Source organism: Mya arenaria, chromosome 7 (genome assembly GCF_026914265.1).
Source record: "Mya arenaria isolate MELC-2E11 chromosome 7, ASM2691426v1".
Lineage (NCBI taxonomy): Eukaryota > Metazoa > Mollusca > Bivalvia > Myida > Myidae > Mya > Mya arenaria.
In genome coordinates this window covers 3,818,383-3,833,412 of record NC_069128.1, presented here as the reverse complement: position 1 = coordinate 3,833,412, position 15,030 = coordinate 3,818,383, and the positions used below count along the sequence as shown (strand labels likewise).

The window sequence follows — 15,030 nt, the reverse complement described above, 5'->3', positions numbered from 1 at the left end:
TCAAGATTATCTTTGCGTTACTCTAGAAAGAGTGCTAGAAGTTTATAGTGAGTGACACTCTTGTCAATTTCCAGGATAGAAAATTGAACTGCTCTGGTATTCATAAAACATCTGAGAACACTTGGTGATACTCTTGTCAATTTCCAGGATAGAAAATTGAACTGCTCTGGTATTCATAAAACATCTGAGAACACTTGGTGACACTCTTGTCAATTTCCAGGATAGGGAATTGAACTGCTCTGGTATGCATAAAACATCTGAGACCACTTGGTGACACTCTTGTCAATTTCCAGGATAGGAAATTGAACTGCTCTGGTATGCATAAAACATCTTAGAACACTTGGCGACACTCTTGTCAATTTTCATGTCTTAAATTGAGTATAGCAATGGTGATTTGATATAATTCCTTGATAATTTTTGAAAACTACATTCATCAACTTTTGCAAACTTTTATGTTAAAAAACCTCTGTCAAGCCACTGGGGCTACGTATCAGTTTTGTGGACTTTTAGTTGTAAAAAGTCCAGCAATGAACAAAGAAAAAATTCAATTACTTTTTACATTTTATTTCAAAGTTGTCTCATTTTTCAACACAGTACATGTATATATATATATTGAAATGTGTTACTTTAGTACATGTATGAATTATTACACATGTAACTTATCTTTAATACTGTACTTCACTCTACTAAACCACACAAAAAGGTAAAAACGACATATATCTCTGAACAGAAATGTCTATATCTGAGATTGTATAACAGAATTGCAACTACATTTTGAGACATAGAGTGACCTAACGCATGGTCTCATTGATTTCAAGTGCCGTATAAAAATGATTAAAACATAATATTAAGATAAACACGTAAAACTCATGAATACTTGTATACAATACAATAAAAGAGTATTAGTTCATCGTAAAACAATATATCATGACATTGAAATATCAAAACAAGTTAAACTGAGCGTAGAACTAATATAACAACAAAAATCATTAACAAGTAACACTCTATCAAATTAATAGTGAGGTTGCAAAACGCTAATTGTACTGGTACGTGTACTTCCGGCCATATTGTTCAGGTTTAGAAGGACATGTACAGTAGCACTACAAAAGTTGATTTATACAAGTATCAGCAAGCCTGCAATGTCAAGTTTAAAGTGAAAATTTTGCAAACAACTCTTTAACATGTATGTTTGGCTACAAGTACAAGTACACATACAATTTCAGATACAGGTACATATTTTGTTTTGCAGCCTCTTTTATTTTTCTCTTAATGATCTTGCTTACAACCGTCTCAAGTCTAAGTTCAAACTCTAAACTCAAAACAGTAAATCTTCATTGCATTGTTCTTCCAGCACGGCTTAGATGGTGAACTTCCCTGAATTCTATTACTATGGGAAAAATTATCATTGCTTACTTATACCTTCGTAAAATAAATGGAATAAAGAAGACTTTTTGTTTGTTGATAAAATTGCTTTTCTAAGTCTGAGTCTAGACCCAGACTTGAGACTTTTAGTAAACATAGACCCAAGGGCAAGGACAGTGAATACAAAAAGTCTCTAGTCTCAGTTCAGACTCAAGACTCAAAATTAGTTGAGTATTGGTGATATTATTTGCTGTATGTCATCATTATATGAATTTGCTTAAAACCTATTATTTTTGTAAAATGAATAGAATAAAGATGATTTTTTTGGTAATTGAGTAAGTGCTTTGAGTCTGAGTCTGAGTCTGGACTCAGTTTTTAGACTGTTCGTAATCATAGGCCCAGGATTTCATGTATTAAGCACCAAATCTTTATAATAAAAAATGGCAACACTCAAAAATAAGTGTTTCTATCATTGTTTTAAATACTGTTACTAGAAGCCCAAATCAGAGAAACCAGTTATATGTCACCTGACAGGATTTTAAGCAACCTCAGACCCCTCGATTTAGGAAAAAATCACTGGTGATCCTGTGATGTGAAACTCAATATGAAACAGTTTTTCTGTATCTATTCTGTTTTCCATCAACACATGTTTCAACCTGTTAATAACAGTAGTGGGCAGCAAAAGCCTCGAATGTTATGCCCATGAGTTTAACAAAGTTTTAAAAAATATAAATTTCCTTATCTACGGAGGTAGTCCATTTTCAATTGCCCTTGATTCAACATTTTAAGTACATAACATGGAAGAAGCGCCATGACGGCAATGCCCATCAATTTGAACCAAGTTCTAAGGGCGTTGGAAAGTTTTTGTCAACATTCAAATGCCCCTGTGTTCATATCTAGTCAGTTTTCAGGCGCCCCTGTTTCAGCCTGTTAATAACAATACCAGGAAGTAAAGCTACCAGGGCAATACCCAGTAGTTTTAACGAAGTAGCGAGGGTAAAGATATTGTCGGTGGAGGTGAGATCTGACAACATGCTTCCCGTCTGGACACAGATGAAGTTGTACGGCATCAAACCTGGAAGAAAGAGCAATAAGTCAGAGTGTGGCTTAAAAATCCCATTATAGGGAAATTGTGCCTATATTTTTTTAAAACAAACAAATTTACTACCTACAGTCACTTAAGGAGGTTTTTGGTAAGCCCAGTAGCCAAACAAAACACAGACACTTAAAACAAGAAACATACAACGTACAATAAACACTGAAATAAAATAACTTGATCAATAAATATTGGAACAGTCAGTGATACAGGAGTTTACTGCTGCAAAGACAGAGCTTTCAGATCTGTGTACAGTTACCTATGGAATTAGTCAATAATTTTTACACAGTCAATACTCCACAGTGCTCTTTCAAAAAGTTTACAAGGCTAGGAGCAACTTCATACCTAGTAATGATATTCAGCAGTGCAGGGGACTGTTACTTCAACAATCCTACTAGAAACAATATTGTTCAGCGCTAAACAGTGGTTAAAAATCATTACAATATGGATACAATACTTTCTTTTAGGCGTCCCTCACCTCATTTTAAATTTTATCGTGAAGAGATCAGAGATTACTAGCTTTCTGATTCTAAAAATAATTTATATACTCCTATTTAAAATGTGTGACCCCTGAGGCGTTGACCCCTGAAGCGGGGTCACCATTTGAACAAACTTCATAAAGGACAACTAGTTCACTAGACATGCTGCAGAAAATATACAAAATATGAAAGCTGTTGCCATTCCCAAGCCAAAAAAGCCCCTCTAAAGCATTGTTGAAGCTGTGCTGGAGTCCATGAAGAGAAGAGTTTGCAAGGTTTTTCTATGCAAGTCGATCTAAAACAGGGGCGGTTTCATTTATACCAGGGTCACTATTTGAACAAATAGTCTTAGGTTTCAACTACTAAATATGTCAAGTTTGTTTGAATGCATAATCAATTTTTTAACAAAACAAAATAAATATTTGAATACTGGTATCCTAACCATTTCATTCTGTGAAGGCAGAAGGGTGCCCATGCTGGTCTTCATGAGGGCAAAAACATGCTTCCCAAAAAGGACAGGGTTCAGCACCCTTCCATATTTACCCTCTAGCGTAACCTTAAGTAAAAAAGATGTTCCCAGACCGTATCTGTCCACATCATTGCTTACCTATGAATACTGATATGAAGAAGAGATGGAGTGGAATGTCCAGTATGGGCGACACCATGTTGAGGAACCAGTTTGGAGTCATCGGGAAAAACCTCAGGAATAACAGGAAAAACAGCAGACTGTCGGAGTTGTCGGAAACCTGAAAAAATCACATCATAATATCTTGTTTATAAGTATTACCATTATAATTTGTAGGAATGCCTTGGACATTTATTTTTTTTATTTAATAATACAATATAATTATTTGAATGTTCAAGTTTTTATTTCAGGAACAGTGTTTTTTTCCTGATATTTCATCAGCAGAAAAAGCTATTGGAATAAGAAATTTTAAAAGAGATTAATTTGAAAATGATATAAGCAGAAAGCTTCAAAGACTAAAATTACACATGAATTATTTTGTGTAATTTACTACACATAAATGAGACCATGATCAAGCAGGGATAACAAAAGACCAATAATCCAAAACTTTTAAAACCTGACAATTTATATCGAGTATGAGAGATTCAGTTCAAATGGGGGATTAAGGGGCTTACATCCCTATTGAATTTGTTTCAAAAGCAGTTTTTATCCATTTAAGTATATTTGTTACCATTTTTTAAACAAGCAAAAACCCCAACAGAAACAACATTATGATAGTCTGAAATTGAAAGGTTTCAATTGAATCCTGATTACGGGATTTCAACTGAGCATTTTCATCCCTGTTATGATAGTGGAAACATAATGATACAATGTTCTCATAGAATGGAAATTTTATGGAATACTTGGCGTTTTATGAGCAAATATCTCATAGTTTTCCCAGCAATTGAAGGAAGAATAGAAAATCAACCATATTGAATTACGATGTGAAATAAGAGCGATAAACCAACTACATTTCATTTACTTTAAAATAAATATATTCCTACTTCAGTTTTAAAAGAAGTTATTTATAATGTTTTTAACAAGCAATACTATTATATTCTTTTTTTATTGCATATAATAATTGTGAATACTTGGCAGTTAATCATTTCCAGATCTGAGTAAGTTATTACCTTGGACGCTCTTATTTTGTAACAATGAGTCATTTCTTGGTGCACGTATATGTTAAAAATAAAATATACTTATAGTACTATTGGGTCCTCAAAAATAACACGGAGTAAAGAAGGACTCATGTACACAGCAAAGTGAAATTCTGACTCAGTAATCACTTCATAACCATACCTTTTTCTGCATGAATTCTACTTTATTAGGAAAGTATTTGATCACATAGGTTTTCCCGAAATGTTTTGAGAGCAGGAAACAGCATGAGGCGCCAGCTGCAGACAACAGACAGGCAAGAGGGAATGATTTCCATAGACCAAATATTGCACCGCCCAGTAGATTCTGAAAGGAACAATCTCAGTATAAAAATACATTTGTATAGATACATAACTCTTCATGTTGAAAAATATGATTTTCATGTATGATATATATATTTATTGATTTGTTACATATCATCCCAGTAAACGATGAAATAATTGTCAAAGGGGCTTTGCTTAAGATTTATGGAAAATGCTGCACCCTGTCTCTTTCTGGACGTCATGGACCCCTTCCGCACTCATGGAGACCAGCATGTGCACCCTTTTGCTTTCAAAGAATAACATGCTTAAGATAACCAAATATTTTTTTTGTTATTATTGGAACTTAAAAAATGTCTATATACATTTATACAAACCTTACATATTTTGCAGTTGAAACATGATATTACTTTGAATAAGCACAATTCCAAACATTGTCTGTGAAATTCAAATTCAAATTCTTCACAGCCCGACAGTTTGCCTTTTTTCCCCTCAGCAACCAGTTCCTTTTTGGCAGCAGTAGTATAGTTTAAATTGGTTTCACCCAACTTACCAATTAAATTTGAAGCTTTAAATAAATATGCAAGAAAGCCAAGAACAGCACTTTCATAAACAAAATACATTGTACTTTGAAGTGTCAAATCTGATTGCTTGAAGCCACTTATTTGATCCTTTCTTCAGTGCAAAATGGCATTGCCATTGCCTGTTTTTACTAATAGACAAGCACTCTTCGCTAAGTTTATTTGCAAACAGTACTGTATCTTCTTGTAGCCTACCATTAAGAATTTCTGCTCCCAATCTACATGTAGATTACCATAAAGAAATCATGCTACATAATTATGTACATGTAGCTTACAATAAAGAAATCATGCTAACTTTCTACATGTAGCTTACCATAAAGAAATCATGCTACCTATCTACATGTAGCTTACAATAAACAAATCATGCTAACTTTCTACATGTAGCTTACCATAAAAAAATCATGTTAACTTTCGACATGTAGCTTACAATAAAGAATTCACCTTATCATATCTACATGTAGCTAACCATAAAGAAACCAAGCTAACTATCTACATGTAACCTACCATAAAGAAATCATCCTATCTATCTACATGCAGCTTACCATAAAGAAAGACCCCGGTATAGCAAAAGTTTGCTTGAATAAATAAGCACAGCTGTACAGCAGGAGAACGTAGCCCATGTTGTCATCATGGTAGTCATCCAGCAGTACGGCTAGTGCCTTTAGTTCATCCAGGTTGCGAGGGAACTTCAGCGCTGATCTATGAATGAATATATGTTAGAATTTATAGTAATAATGTGGATTGACATCACAAATGCAGAACATGTACATTAACTTTATAGTGTGTAATTTTTGACATACTGACAGCATGACACCCATTGCCATTTTATCTTTGTTGAACAAATATTACTGGAATCTCAAAAACAGCAGGAATTATGACTAAAAAAGTTATATCTGTCCTATGGGAGTACGATTTGTTATTGGTCCCAGCTGTCTTTCACAAAGTAAAGTTGAAAAGAAAACAAATGAAAGCTTTTTTATAAATTGAGAACTTAAAAAAGCAAAACCAAGTGAAGCCTGTGCTAGTAAAATGCTTGATAAATTTAGTTTTGCTTAAAAAGCGCTGTAATTAATAAATTACAAATACATGATTGCGTGTACATGTACTTGTCACAAGCTGCAGCGCCAAATTTTATTACACATGAACAAATTTTTATTTTTATACAAAATAAGAAAATGGGAAGCATTTACCTGTCTGCGCCTGTGTGTTCTGGCAAGTTAACTGACAGTGTATACATGAGCAAACATGACAAGCTGAATATTACAGGGATCCACAAAATAGATGCCATGATTCGACGCCTTTTTAAACTTTTCAAAAAGAAATAAAATGTTGTTTTATCCTTTCGTGTATGAGTTCAAAATACGAAGGATCAGAGACTACAATAAATTTGACCAGAAAGCAACCTAAATACACGAAAAGTTTTTGAAAAACATTTTATTTTCCATTTTGACAGTTGACTTTTGGATTGTCGCAAAACTAACAAAGTTCATTAAATATAATGCTCAAAATTTCGCGTTAATTTTATATTATTGTATTGAAGAATGTTAACATTAAATGTTAACACAATGTATAGTTACCATTTTGGGTATTCATTACCAAACTTTACTTGTAATACGTAAACAAATATTTTACGACATTTTCTACCGATTTACGGTAATAAATTGAATCTACTCAAAGAAATGAGGGCCTGTCAAGGACTGTGAATTGTATTATTCTTTCACTTTAAGTGTATGTTGATCGAACGAAAATACTACTTTTTTCTTGAACGTATAGGAAAACGTTTGATCTGAGTTAATGAAATGGTTTCTTGAAACATTTAGTTTTTGTTTTGATTTGATAGTATGTTTAGTACTGGTAACGTTCGTACCACTGTATTATAAAACAGTGCACAAGTGCAAGGTGCGTTGTTTTGACACACCCCTTTAACCGAGATGACCAAGAGGCCATTATCTTCTAAAATCTCAACCAAACTACAATTTTGGCTTTCCTTGTAGATTTATACCAATCTGAAAGAAAATGTACACTTTTACCAAAAACAAATGCCATTTCAAACCGAAAATGCAAAAAATATGCTACTGGAGAAACTAACTACCTGCTTATTGCATCCAAGTTTTCCAGCATAAAATGCATTATCCAGCTATTACAAAAATATTACAATATAAAATACTTTTTTTGTATGTTATCACTTCCCCATCATTTTTAAAAAGCCTGGTTTTGTTTTGTTTTAAAATGCAGGGGGAGGGGGGTGGAGGCTTGGTTAAAGGGGTGTGTCAAAACAATGCACCCTGCTCCTGTGAACAGTGCACTGTTAGTGTACTGTTGATGTCCTCTGTAGCAATTTTCAAAATAGATGACTTTGTAATTGTTTTGTTAAAATGTAAGTTGTTCTATTGCTTAAGATAAAATGACTATTGTCTGTGCTATAATTAAAAAACTTAAATAGTAATCATCTTATAAATTAAGTTTGTCGTATATTAATTATTTATTGCAGATCTTCAGTGGAAAATGGCATCTATCATAACTGGTTCGCAAAAGATGATGTATTGTAGAAAGTTGTTCTTATTATCAAACCAGCCACTGAACAGATACAGCTGTGTAAAAAAACCCAACAAATATGGAAAGGTTCTATGGTCAAAGGGAAATTCAGAAAGATTACATGGACAATCAGCAGTGATGCACTTTTCAGTTAGACATAATGCTTACAACCTTAGAAATAGCTTTTATGTCCTTCAGTGTAGCAAATATTCTTCTAATTCTGATTCATCAGATTTTAAAGATGACACTCTTGTGAAATCTTGGGTTAAACAGATGAGAGAGGACTTTGACCATGAAGCAAAGGCATGTGGTGTTAATGTTGATGCTGATGCTGATCAAAAATTCATAAATGAAGCTAAGGAAAGATTAGAAGCAGAAAGTGTTGAACAAGGTGATTCTGAACAATTGGAAAAACTTGGTTACACTACTGAAGAATATTTAGCAATGTTGAAAGATACTAGCATGTCGTCTGGCCAAGGTTTGAATCCAAGTGATGGGGATGAAGAAAATGATGATTTGTGCAGTGACTCATCCAGCAGTGACAGTGATAGTGACAATGAAAGTAGTAGTAGTAGTAGTAGTGATGATGATGACAATGATCAAAATGATGGTGATGTTAACAACTCATCAAAAGTCAGTCCAGGAACTAGAAATAGTAGGTCTGGAAAAATATCTGTCAGTGAGAGTAAAGGAATCAACAGTAAAGACTCTGTAAACTTTCTTGATCAATATAATGAGACTAATGAAAGTGAAATAAATAATAAATTACAATTGGAATCTGATGAAGATGTTATTATCCTTAATAGAGGTGATGGAGTTGTACGATATGTTGAGAGAACTGCTGACAGTCACAAGGGAAATAACATGTATGCTGAAATTGAGGATAAAATCGTTGATGACATTGATGATTTTGATGTCGGAGAGTCACAATATGCTGATGGAACAGAGCATGGAGATTCTTATGTTACCCTCATCAATGATGATGAAGAATATGATGGAGATGTTATAGATGTGTCTCAAGGTATTGCTCATACAGCAGAGTAATTAGTATTTTAAAACAATTTACAATATTTAAAATGACTGAAAAGCAGTAATTTTGTGTAAGGTGAAAGAAGGCAAAACACAAAAAAATCATTGATGTTCTTGTAACTAAAAAACAAACTGTATTTCAATATAACAATGACATATTTAAAAATTAAAAATTTACAGTTCTATTTAATTGAATTTGTGTTTACTGTCATGTTTTACCAGAGACATAGAATATTAACTTACAGTTTCAGTCGACAGAAATGCTCCAGCAGTGATTCAATCTGAAGAAAACCATCTGTGGTCAGAACTGGAGATTGAAGACTTTGTGAACATTGCTCCAGCTGAATCAGCAGTGGAGCCAGCTTGGATCCCACCAATACCACTCACAAGTAAGAAATCACTGATCTGTGCTAAGTATTGTTTTATCTGGAGATTGAGAACTTTGTGAACATTACCCTAGCTGAGCCAGAGATTGAGTCAGCTTAGACCTCACCAATACCTCTCACAAGTAAGTGTTAACTATATGGTAAGTATGGTTGGGTTTTGAGTTTGAGAACTTTATGAACTTTGCTCCAGCTGAGCTAGAGATGGAGGCAGCTTGGATCCCACAAATACCCCTCACAGGTAAGTGTTAACTGATCTGTGCAAAGAATGGATGGATCTTGAGATTGAGACCTTTGTGAACTTTGCCCATGCTAAACTAGAGATGGAGCTAGTTTGGACCCCTCACTACCTCTCACAAGTAAGTTTTCACTGATCTTTGCTAGGTTGTTTCATCTTAAGGCCAGTTTGTATTGATAATATTTTTTTTTTCTCATAGGACAATTACATTTCTATTTCATATAAGATGTATATACCTTAACCTTTGTATTCGACAGGGGGAAAGTCAGGAGTGTTTGACATAGAAGAGCTGATCACCCTGCTGGTATCCATCAACGCTAAAGATCATGTGACAATACGTATACCACCCGTGTACAGCTTTTCAGACTACATGGTGATAGTGAGTGCTAAATCCAAGCGCCACCTTAAAGCCATGACTGAGGACTTGAAATGGACAGTAAGTGATCAGACGATTATGGTTCCTTGTATGTCAAGTAAATGTATGTCAGACAGGTTTTTGGGTGTCTGCAATTAGATTTAATCAGATCATGGTCATTGAACTTTACAGAGTAACATAAATCTCTTGAAAGAAATATGTACATGTAGTAGAAAGTAGAAAAAAGATACATGTAATGTGTCATGCATAACTGTTCATTTCGTATTTCAAATACATTGTATATTGGTTATTTTCCAAATACATTGTATATTGCTTACACATTTTCATTTTCTAAATACATTGTATTTTGGTAATGCACTCTTTTATTTTCCAAATGCATTGTACATGTATATTGGTTATGCATTATTTCATTTTACTAATACATTGTATATTAAAAAAAACCTGTCCATTCCATTTCCAAATACATTGTATATTAAAGGGACTGTACACCAGATTGGCACCAAAAAAAGTTTTTTTCTGTAACGAATCTCAGGACAATTAAGAGAATGTGTTAGGCTTTCATATTATGATAGTAAAAAGTACCCAAATGTAAAGAAAAATTGTGTCGGAGACCGGGTTCGAACCCGTGTCACCAAAATTGCAGTCCAACGTCGTATCCACTGAGCTATGACGGCTTACTCTAATTGGGTGACATAATTAAGCTATACACCTACCTCTGTAATATCATGTGATAACACCGACTAGCCAATCACGCATAAGGAATGAATTCTACCTGGTAGACATACCCAGTAATCCTTTTAAATGGAAAAATACAAAATATCTGCTAAACTTAAATAAATTGTAAACTATGTGGTACTTCAGTTAGTAAGTTTCAATGCATTGTACACATCGATGCCAAGTTTATGTCAGTTTTCGACAATTTTCTTTTTTTTCGCTATTTTATCATACAGAGTACAGCCCCTTTAAAAAACCCTGTTCATTTCATTTTACAAATACATCGTATATTGGTAATGCACTGATCATTTCATTTTCCAAATACATTGTATATTGGTAATGCACTGTTCATTTCATTTTCCTGATACATTGTATATTTGTAAAAAAAACCTGTTCATTTCATTTCCAAATACATTTTATATTGGTAATGCACTGTTCATTTCATTTTCCTGATACATTGAATATTTGTAAAAAAAACCTGTTCATTTCATTTCCAAATACATTGTATATTGGTATATGGATTTGTGTGTAGGCGATTTTAGACTTTGGTTTTTTTCTTCTTCTTTCTGCATTTGATAACCCCCAGACTGCAATGACTCAAAATATCAAAAGCGTATGTGTCATAAAAGGGTTAAGTACATTGTATCATGTTTCATTTAACAAAATTTCTTCCTTTAAACTTGATTTTAGAAAACGAAACATAGCTTATCATGATAATCTTTGAAATAATTTCCTTTCAAAGTCTTTAAAAAGAAAAAATTACTAAATGAATACCAACAAAAATAGTGAGCTTAGCTTGCTCCTGTCATAAAGGCTTAAGATTGTTAATGACATTGGGACAAGGCCCCACCAGTCTGATATAAGCACATGAGCTTCCAATGCATGTTGGGCAGAATTGACAAGCAGATTGTAACTAAATTGTTACTATAAAATGGATTATAGATTATTTTAGTCGGAGATAGTTGAATCTTTCACTGTAAGAACAAGGCTGTTACAGATTATTTTGACAAACTCACTTGAATTAAATGTGTATCCTCCTTGTGATTAAACAAATATTCAGATAAACATGGAGTTGTCAATTGTATAAAGCTTTTATAAGTTGCCCACAGGCTGTCTATGGGCTAATTTGCACTTTAAAATAATTTGATTGCTGATAGTAACTATTTGATAAATATTTACTGATCTGTAAACATTTTGGTTAACTTTGACCGAACCAGTTTTATTTTATGAACATTTTTAATTCCAGTACAAGCAAAAACGAGGTTTGGGAGACAGGCGCTACCTGCGAGTGGAGGGGGCAGACTCTGACTGGGTCGCCATGGATATAGGTAGGTTAGCTTGTTTCACTGGTGTAAACCAGTCTGTTACATTTTTCAGTGGAGGAGGCAGACTCTGACTGGGTCGCCATGGATATAGGTAGGTTAGCTTGTTTCACTGGTGTAAACCAGTCTGTTACATTTTTCAGTGGAGGAGGCAGACTCTGACTGGGTCGCCATGGATGCAGGTAGGTTAACCTGTTTCACTGGTGTTAACCAGTCTGTTACATTTACCAGTGGAGGGGGCAGAATCTGACTGGGTCGCCATGGATATAGGTAGGTTAGCTTGTTTCACTGGTGTAAACCAGTCTGTTACATTTATCAATGGAGGGGGGGTAATCTGACCGAGTTGCCTTTGATATAGGTAGGTTAGCTTGTGTCACTGGTGTAAACCAGTCTGTTACATATACCAGTGTAGGGGGGACAGACTCTGACTGGGTGACCATGGATATTGGTAGGTTCCCTTGTGTCACTGGTGTAAACCAGTCTGTTACATATACCAGTGTAGGGGGGACAGACTCTGACTGGGTGACCATGGATATTGGTAGGTTCCCTTGTGTCACTGGTGTAAACCAGTCTGTTACATATACCAGTGTAGGGGGGACAGACTCTGACTGGGTGACCATGGATATTGGTAGGTTCCCTTGTGTCACTGGTGTTAACCAGTCTGTTACATATACCAGCTTTTATTTGGTATATTTCCTGGGCCAAAAACTGTACTATGTCCTTTTTTGAGAAGCTGAGAAAATGTTCTTTAAGTGGGGCTTGAACAAACATCTGAGGTAGGAGGCAGAAACCTATACCACTTAATGTGTTTGGTGTTAACCTTTAAAGTATGTTTAAGAATCTTGATGAAATGTTCAGTAAGTAATTAAATGTAAAAGTTGGTGTGAACCAGTACTACATTGTGGCTGCTAAACATTCCTCGAGCCCTCTCATCTGTTCCAATTTAAACTTTCTGTGCATAACTACTTTTTGAGAGACAGAGATAGACAGTTGGCAACATGCACATTCGGCTATTAATTTCAAGAATCTGCCCCTCTAGAAGCGTTCAGTTTGTTACTTTTGTCTGAAACCTAGATGGTGGAATATGGTCAGCTTATCTCTGTAAATTGTTTTAGTTTGTTGGAGTTAGTCTGAGGGTTGTCTTCTGCCAGATGAAAGTTTTTTTCTGAAACATGGATGGTTTAATAGTTGTCACATATATTTCCAGGTAACATAATTGTGCACATGTTTATGCCTGACGAGCGAGAAAAGTATGACCTGGAAACTCTATGGACTGTTGGTGCAGAGTTTGATCCTCAGTGTACAGTGGAGCGTGATCCGTACACATACACCACAAGTGATCTACCTTGGCTGCAGGAACTTGAGGATCAGCAAGGGACAAATAACATTGGGGCACACCATGGGGAAAAACTGAAAAAGGAAATTGGGGAACCCCGTGGAAAAAAGTTGGGTAAAAAGAACAAAAGAGCACCCCATATGGAAGTTGACGTTGGGGTACACCATGGGGAAATGAACAATGATACCCATCAGACTGAGGAAATCATAGATAAGCAATCAAGTTCAAATGATTTTACAGTGAGGAACATAAGGACACTTGGTGGGAGGAAAAAGTCCTGGTAATGCATGGCATGTGATATTCCATATTTGGTATGCAAATTCAATGAAAAATAAAGTTAAACTTAAAAATTGAATCTGCAGATTTATTTTTTTATGCCCTCAAAGTTGGACATATTAAAATCGCATGGTCTGTCTGTGAGTCCGTCCTGTTTTCCCTGTCCTGGCTGTGACTTTGTCATTTAGTGAGGGATTTTAAAATGACTTGGCACATGTGTCCAATATATAAAGGCAACGTGTCTCATGCAAGACCCATGTCCCTACCTCTAAGGTCAAGGTCACACTTACAGGTTGACCATTATGGAATGATGCATATATTCATATACAGTATAGCTGGTTGTGTACAGAATTTAATTTCGTCATGCAGGGAGGAATTTTAAAACAAATTGGTACATGTTATCTGACAGTGCATAAAGACAAAGTGTTGCATGCAAGACCTACTTTAAAGTTTGAAGGTCACACTGACAGCTGAAACAATGAAATGCTGCATATAATAAAATTATGCATCTGGAGTATCGGTGTTCTAGCTGTAACATTGGCACATGCATTTGGTACAAATAGTGATGTGTCATGTGCAAGACCTATGCCTCTTCCTCAAAGTTCATGGTCACACTAGAAAGTTTTATCATTATGGAACGCTACATATATGTACACAGAGTATAGCTGGAGTGTCTGGGCTGTAACTTTGTCATTCTTGAAGAGATTTGTAAAATTACTTGGCACATGTGTTCGGTAAATAAAGATGCCATGTCACATGCGTCACCCACATCCTTATCTCATACTTAAAAACATGTACGTACTTGAGGTCAACACATCATTGGGTCTGGCACATCCTTACAATTTAGCCCTTCCTGAATGTAGGCATGTTAGTTATTGCATAAGCTGTTGAACTGGATGGCACTAAGTGGCATTTGTCTCTTACTATCACAGTTCTTGTTCTTCAAGCTTTCATCAAAAACGATAACACTGTCCGATATCTTGAGGAGAAAGTGCCATAAACCTCATGAAACTTGTGTGAAAAGTATGGCTTTTATATGAACAGCAAGGGTTTTCATAATACGCTACATTCAGGAAAAGCTGAACTATTCTGACTTAATATGGGGATGATTGTTATTGATCTGAAAAGACTAATTTTAGGTAATTTCTATAATTAAGGGGCAATAACTCTTGAACGATTCCAGAGATACAGCTGGTAATCAACCTTATCTGAGATTTGACCACTCATTCAGACCAAAATTGGTGTTGATTGGACGAAGGATTCTATAATAATTGATCAGACAAGACAGATTTAATTTCTGTAATTAAAGGGTGATAACTCTTGAGGGACTATCCATGAAGATTTAATGTCCATACATGTTCTGACCAAATTTGGTGATGATTG

General features: G+C 35.0%; 2 protein-coding genes across 3 annotated transcripts; one reads left to right on the top strand and one right to left on the bottom strand.

The window, feature by feature from the left end:
- Window positions 1–548: 548 nt before the first annotated feature.
- LOC128239994 (transmembrane protein 41A-A-like) lies at window positions 549–6,903 on the bottom strand. Its single transcript, XM_052956472.1, has 5 exons — window positions 6,629–6,903; window positions 5,981–6,137; window positions 4,742–4,903; window positions 3,545–3,683; window positions 549–2,437 (listed from the first exon to the last, which is right to left on the bottom strand). The coding sequence occupies exons 1-5, from the start codon at window positions 6,724–6,726 to the stop codon at window positions 2,259–2,261; spliced, it is 735 nt and encodes a 244-aa protein (XP_052812432.1). The 5' UTR covers window positions 6,727–6,903; the 3' UTR covers window positions 549–2,258.
- A 181-nt stretch (window positions 6,904–7,084) lies between these two features.
- Window positions 7,085–13,726, top strand: LOC128240065 (uncharacterized). 2 transcript variants are annotated; one of them, XM_052956553.1, is made up of 6 exons: window positions 7,085–7,166; window positions 7,930–8,994; window positions 9,248–9,391; window positions 9,881–10,059; window positions 11,960–12,041; window positions 13,243–13,726. In XM_052956553.1, exons 2-6 carry the CDS (start codon window positions 7,944–7,946, stop codon window positions 13,653–13,655), a joined length of 1,869 nt encoding a protein of 622 aa, XP_052812513.1. In that variant the 5' UTR covers window positions 7,085–7,166; window positions 7,930–7,943; the 3' UTR covers window positions 13,656–13,726. The 2 variants fall into 2 exon arrangements, with proteins under 2 accessions (XP_052812513.1, XP_052812512.1); XM_052956552.1 differs by lacking the exon at window positions 7,085–7,166 and adding an exon at window positions 7,653–7,815.
- The last annotated feature ends 1,304 nt before the right edge of the window (window positions 13,727–15,030 follow it).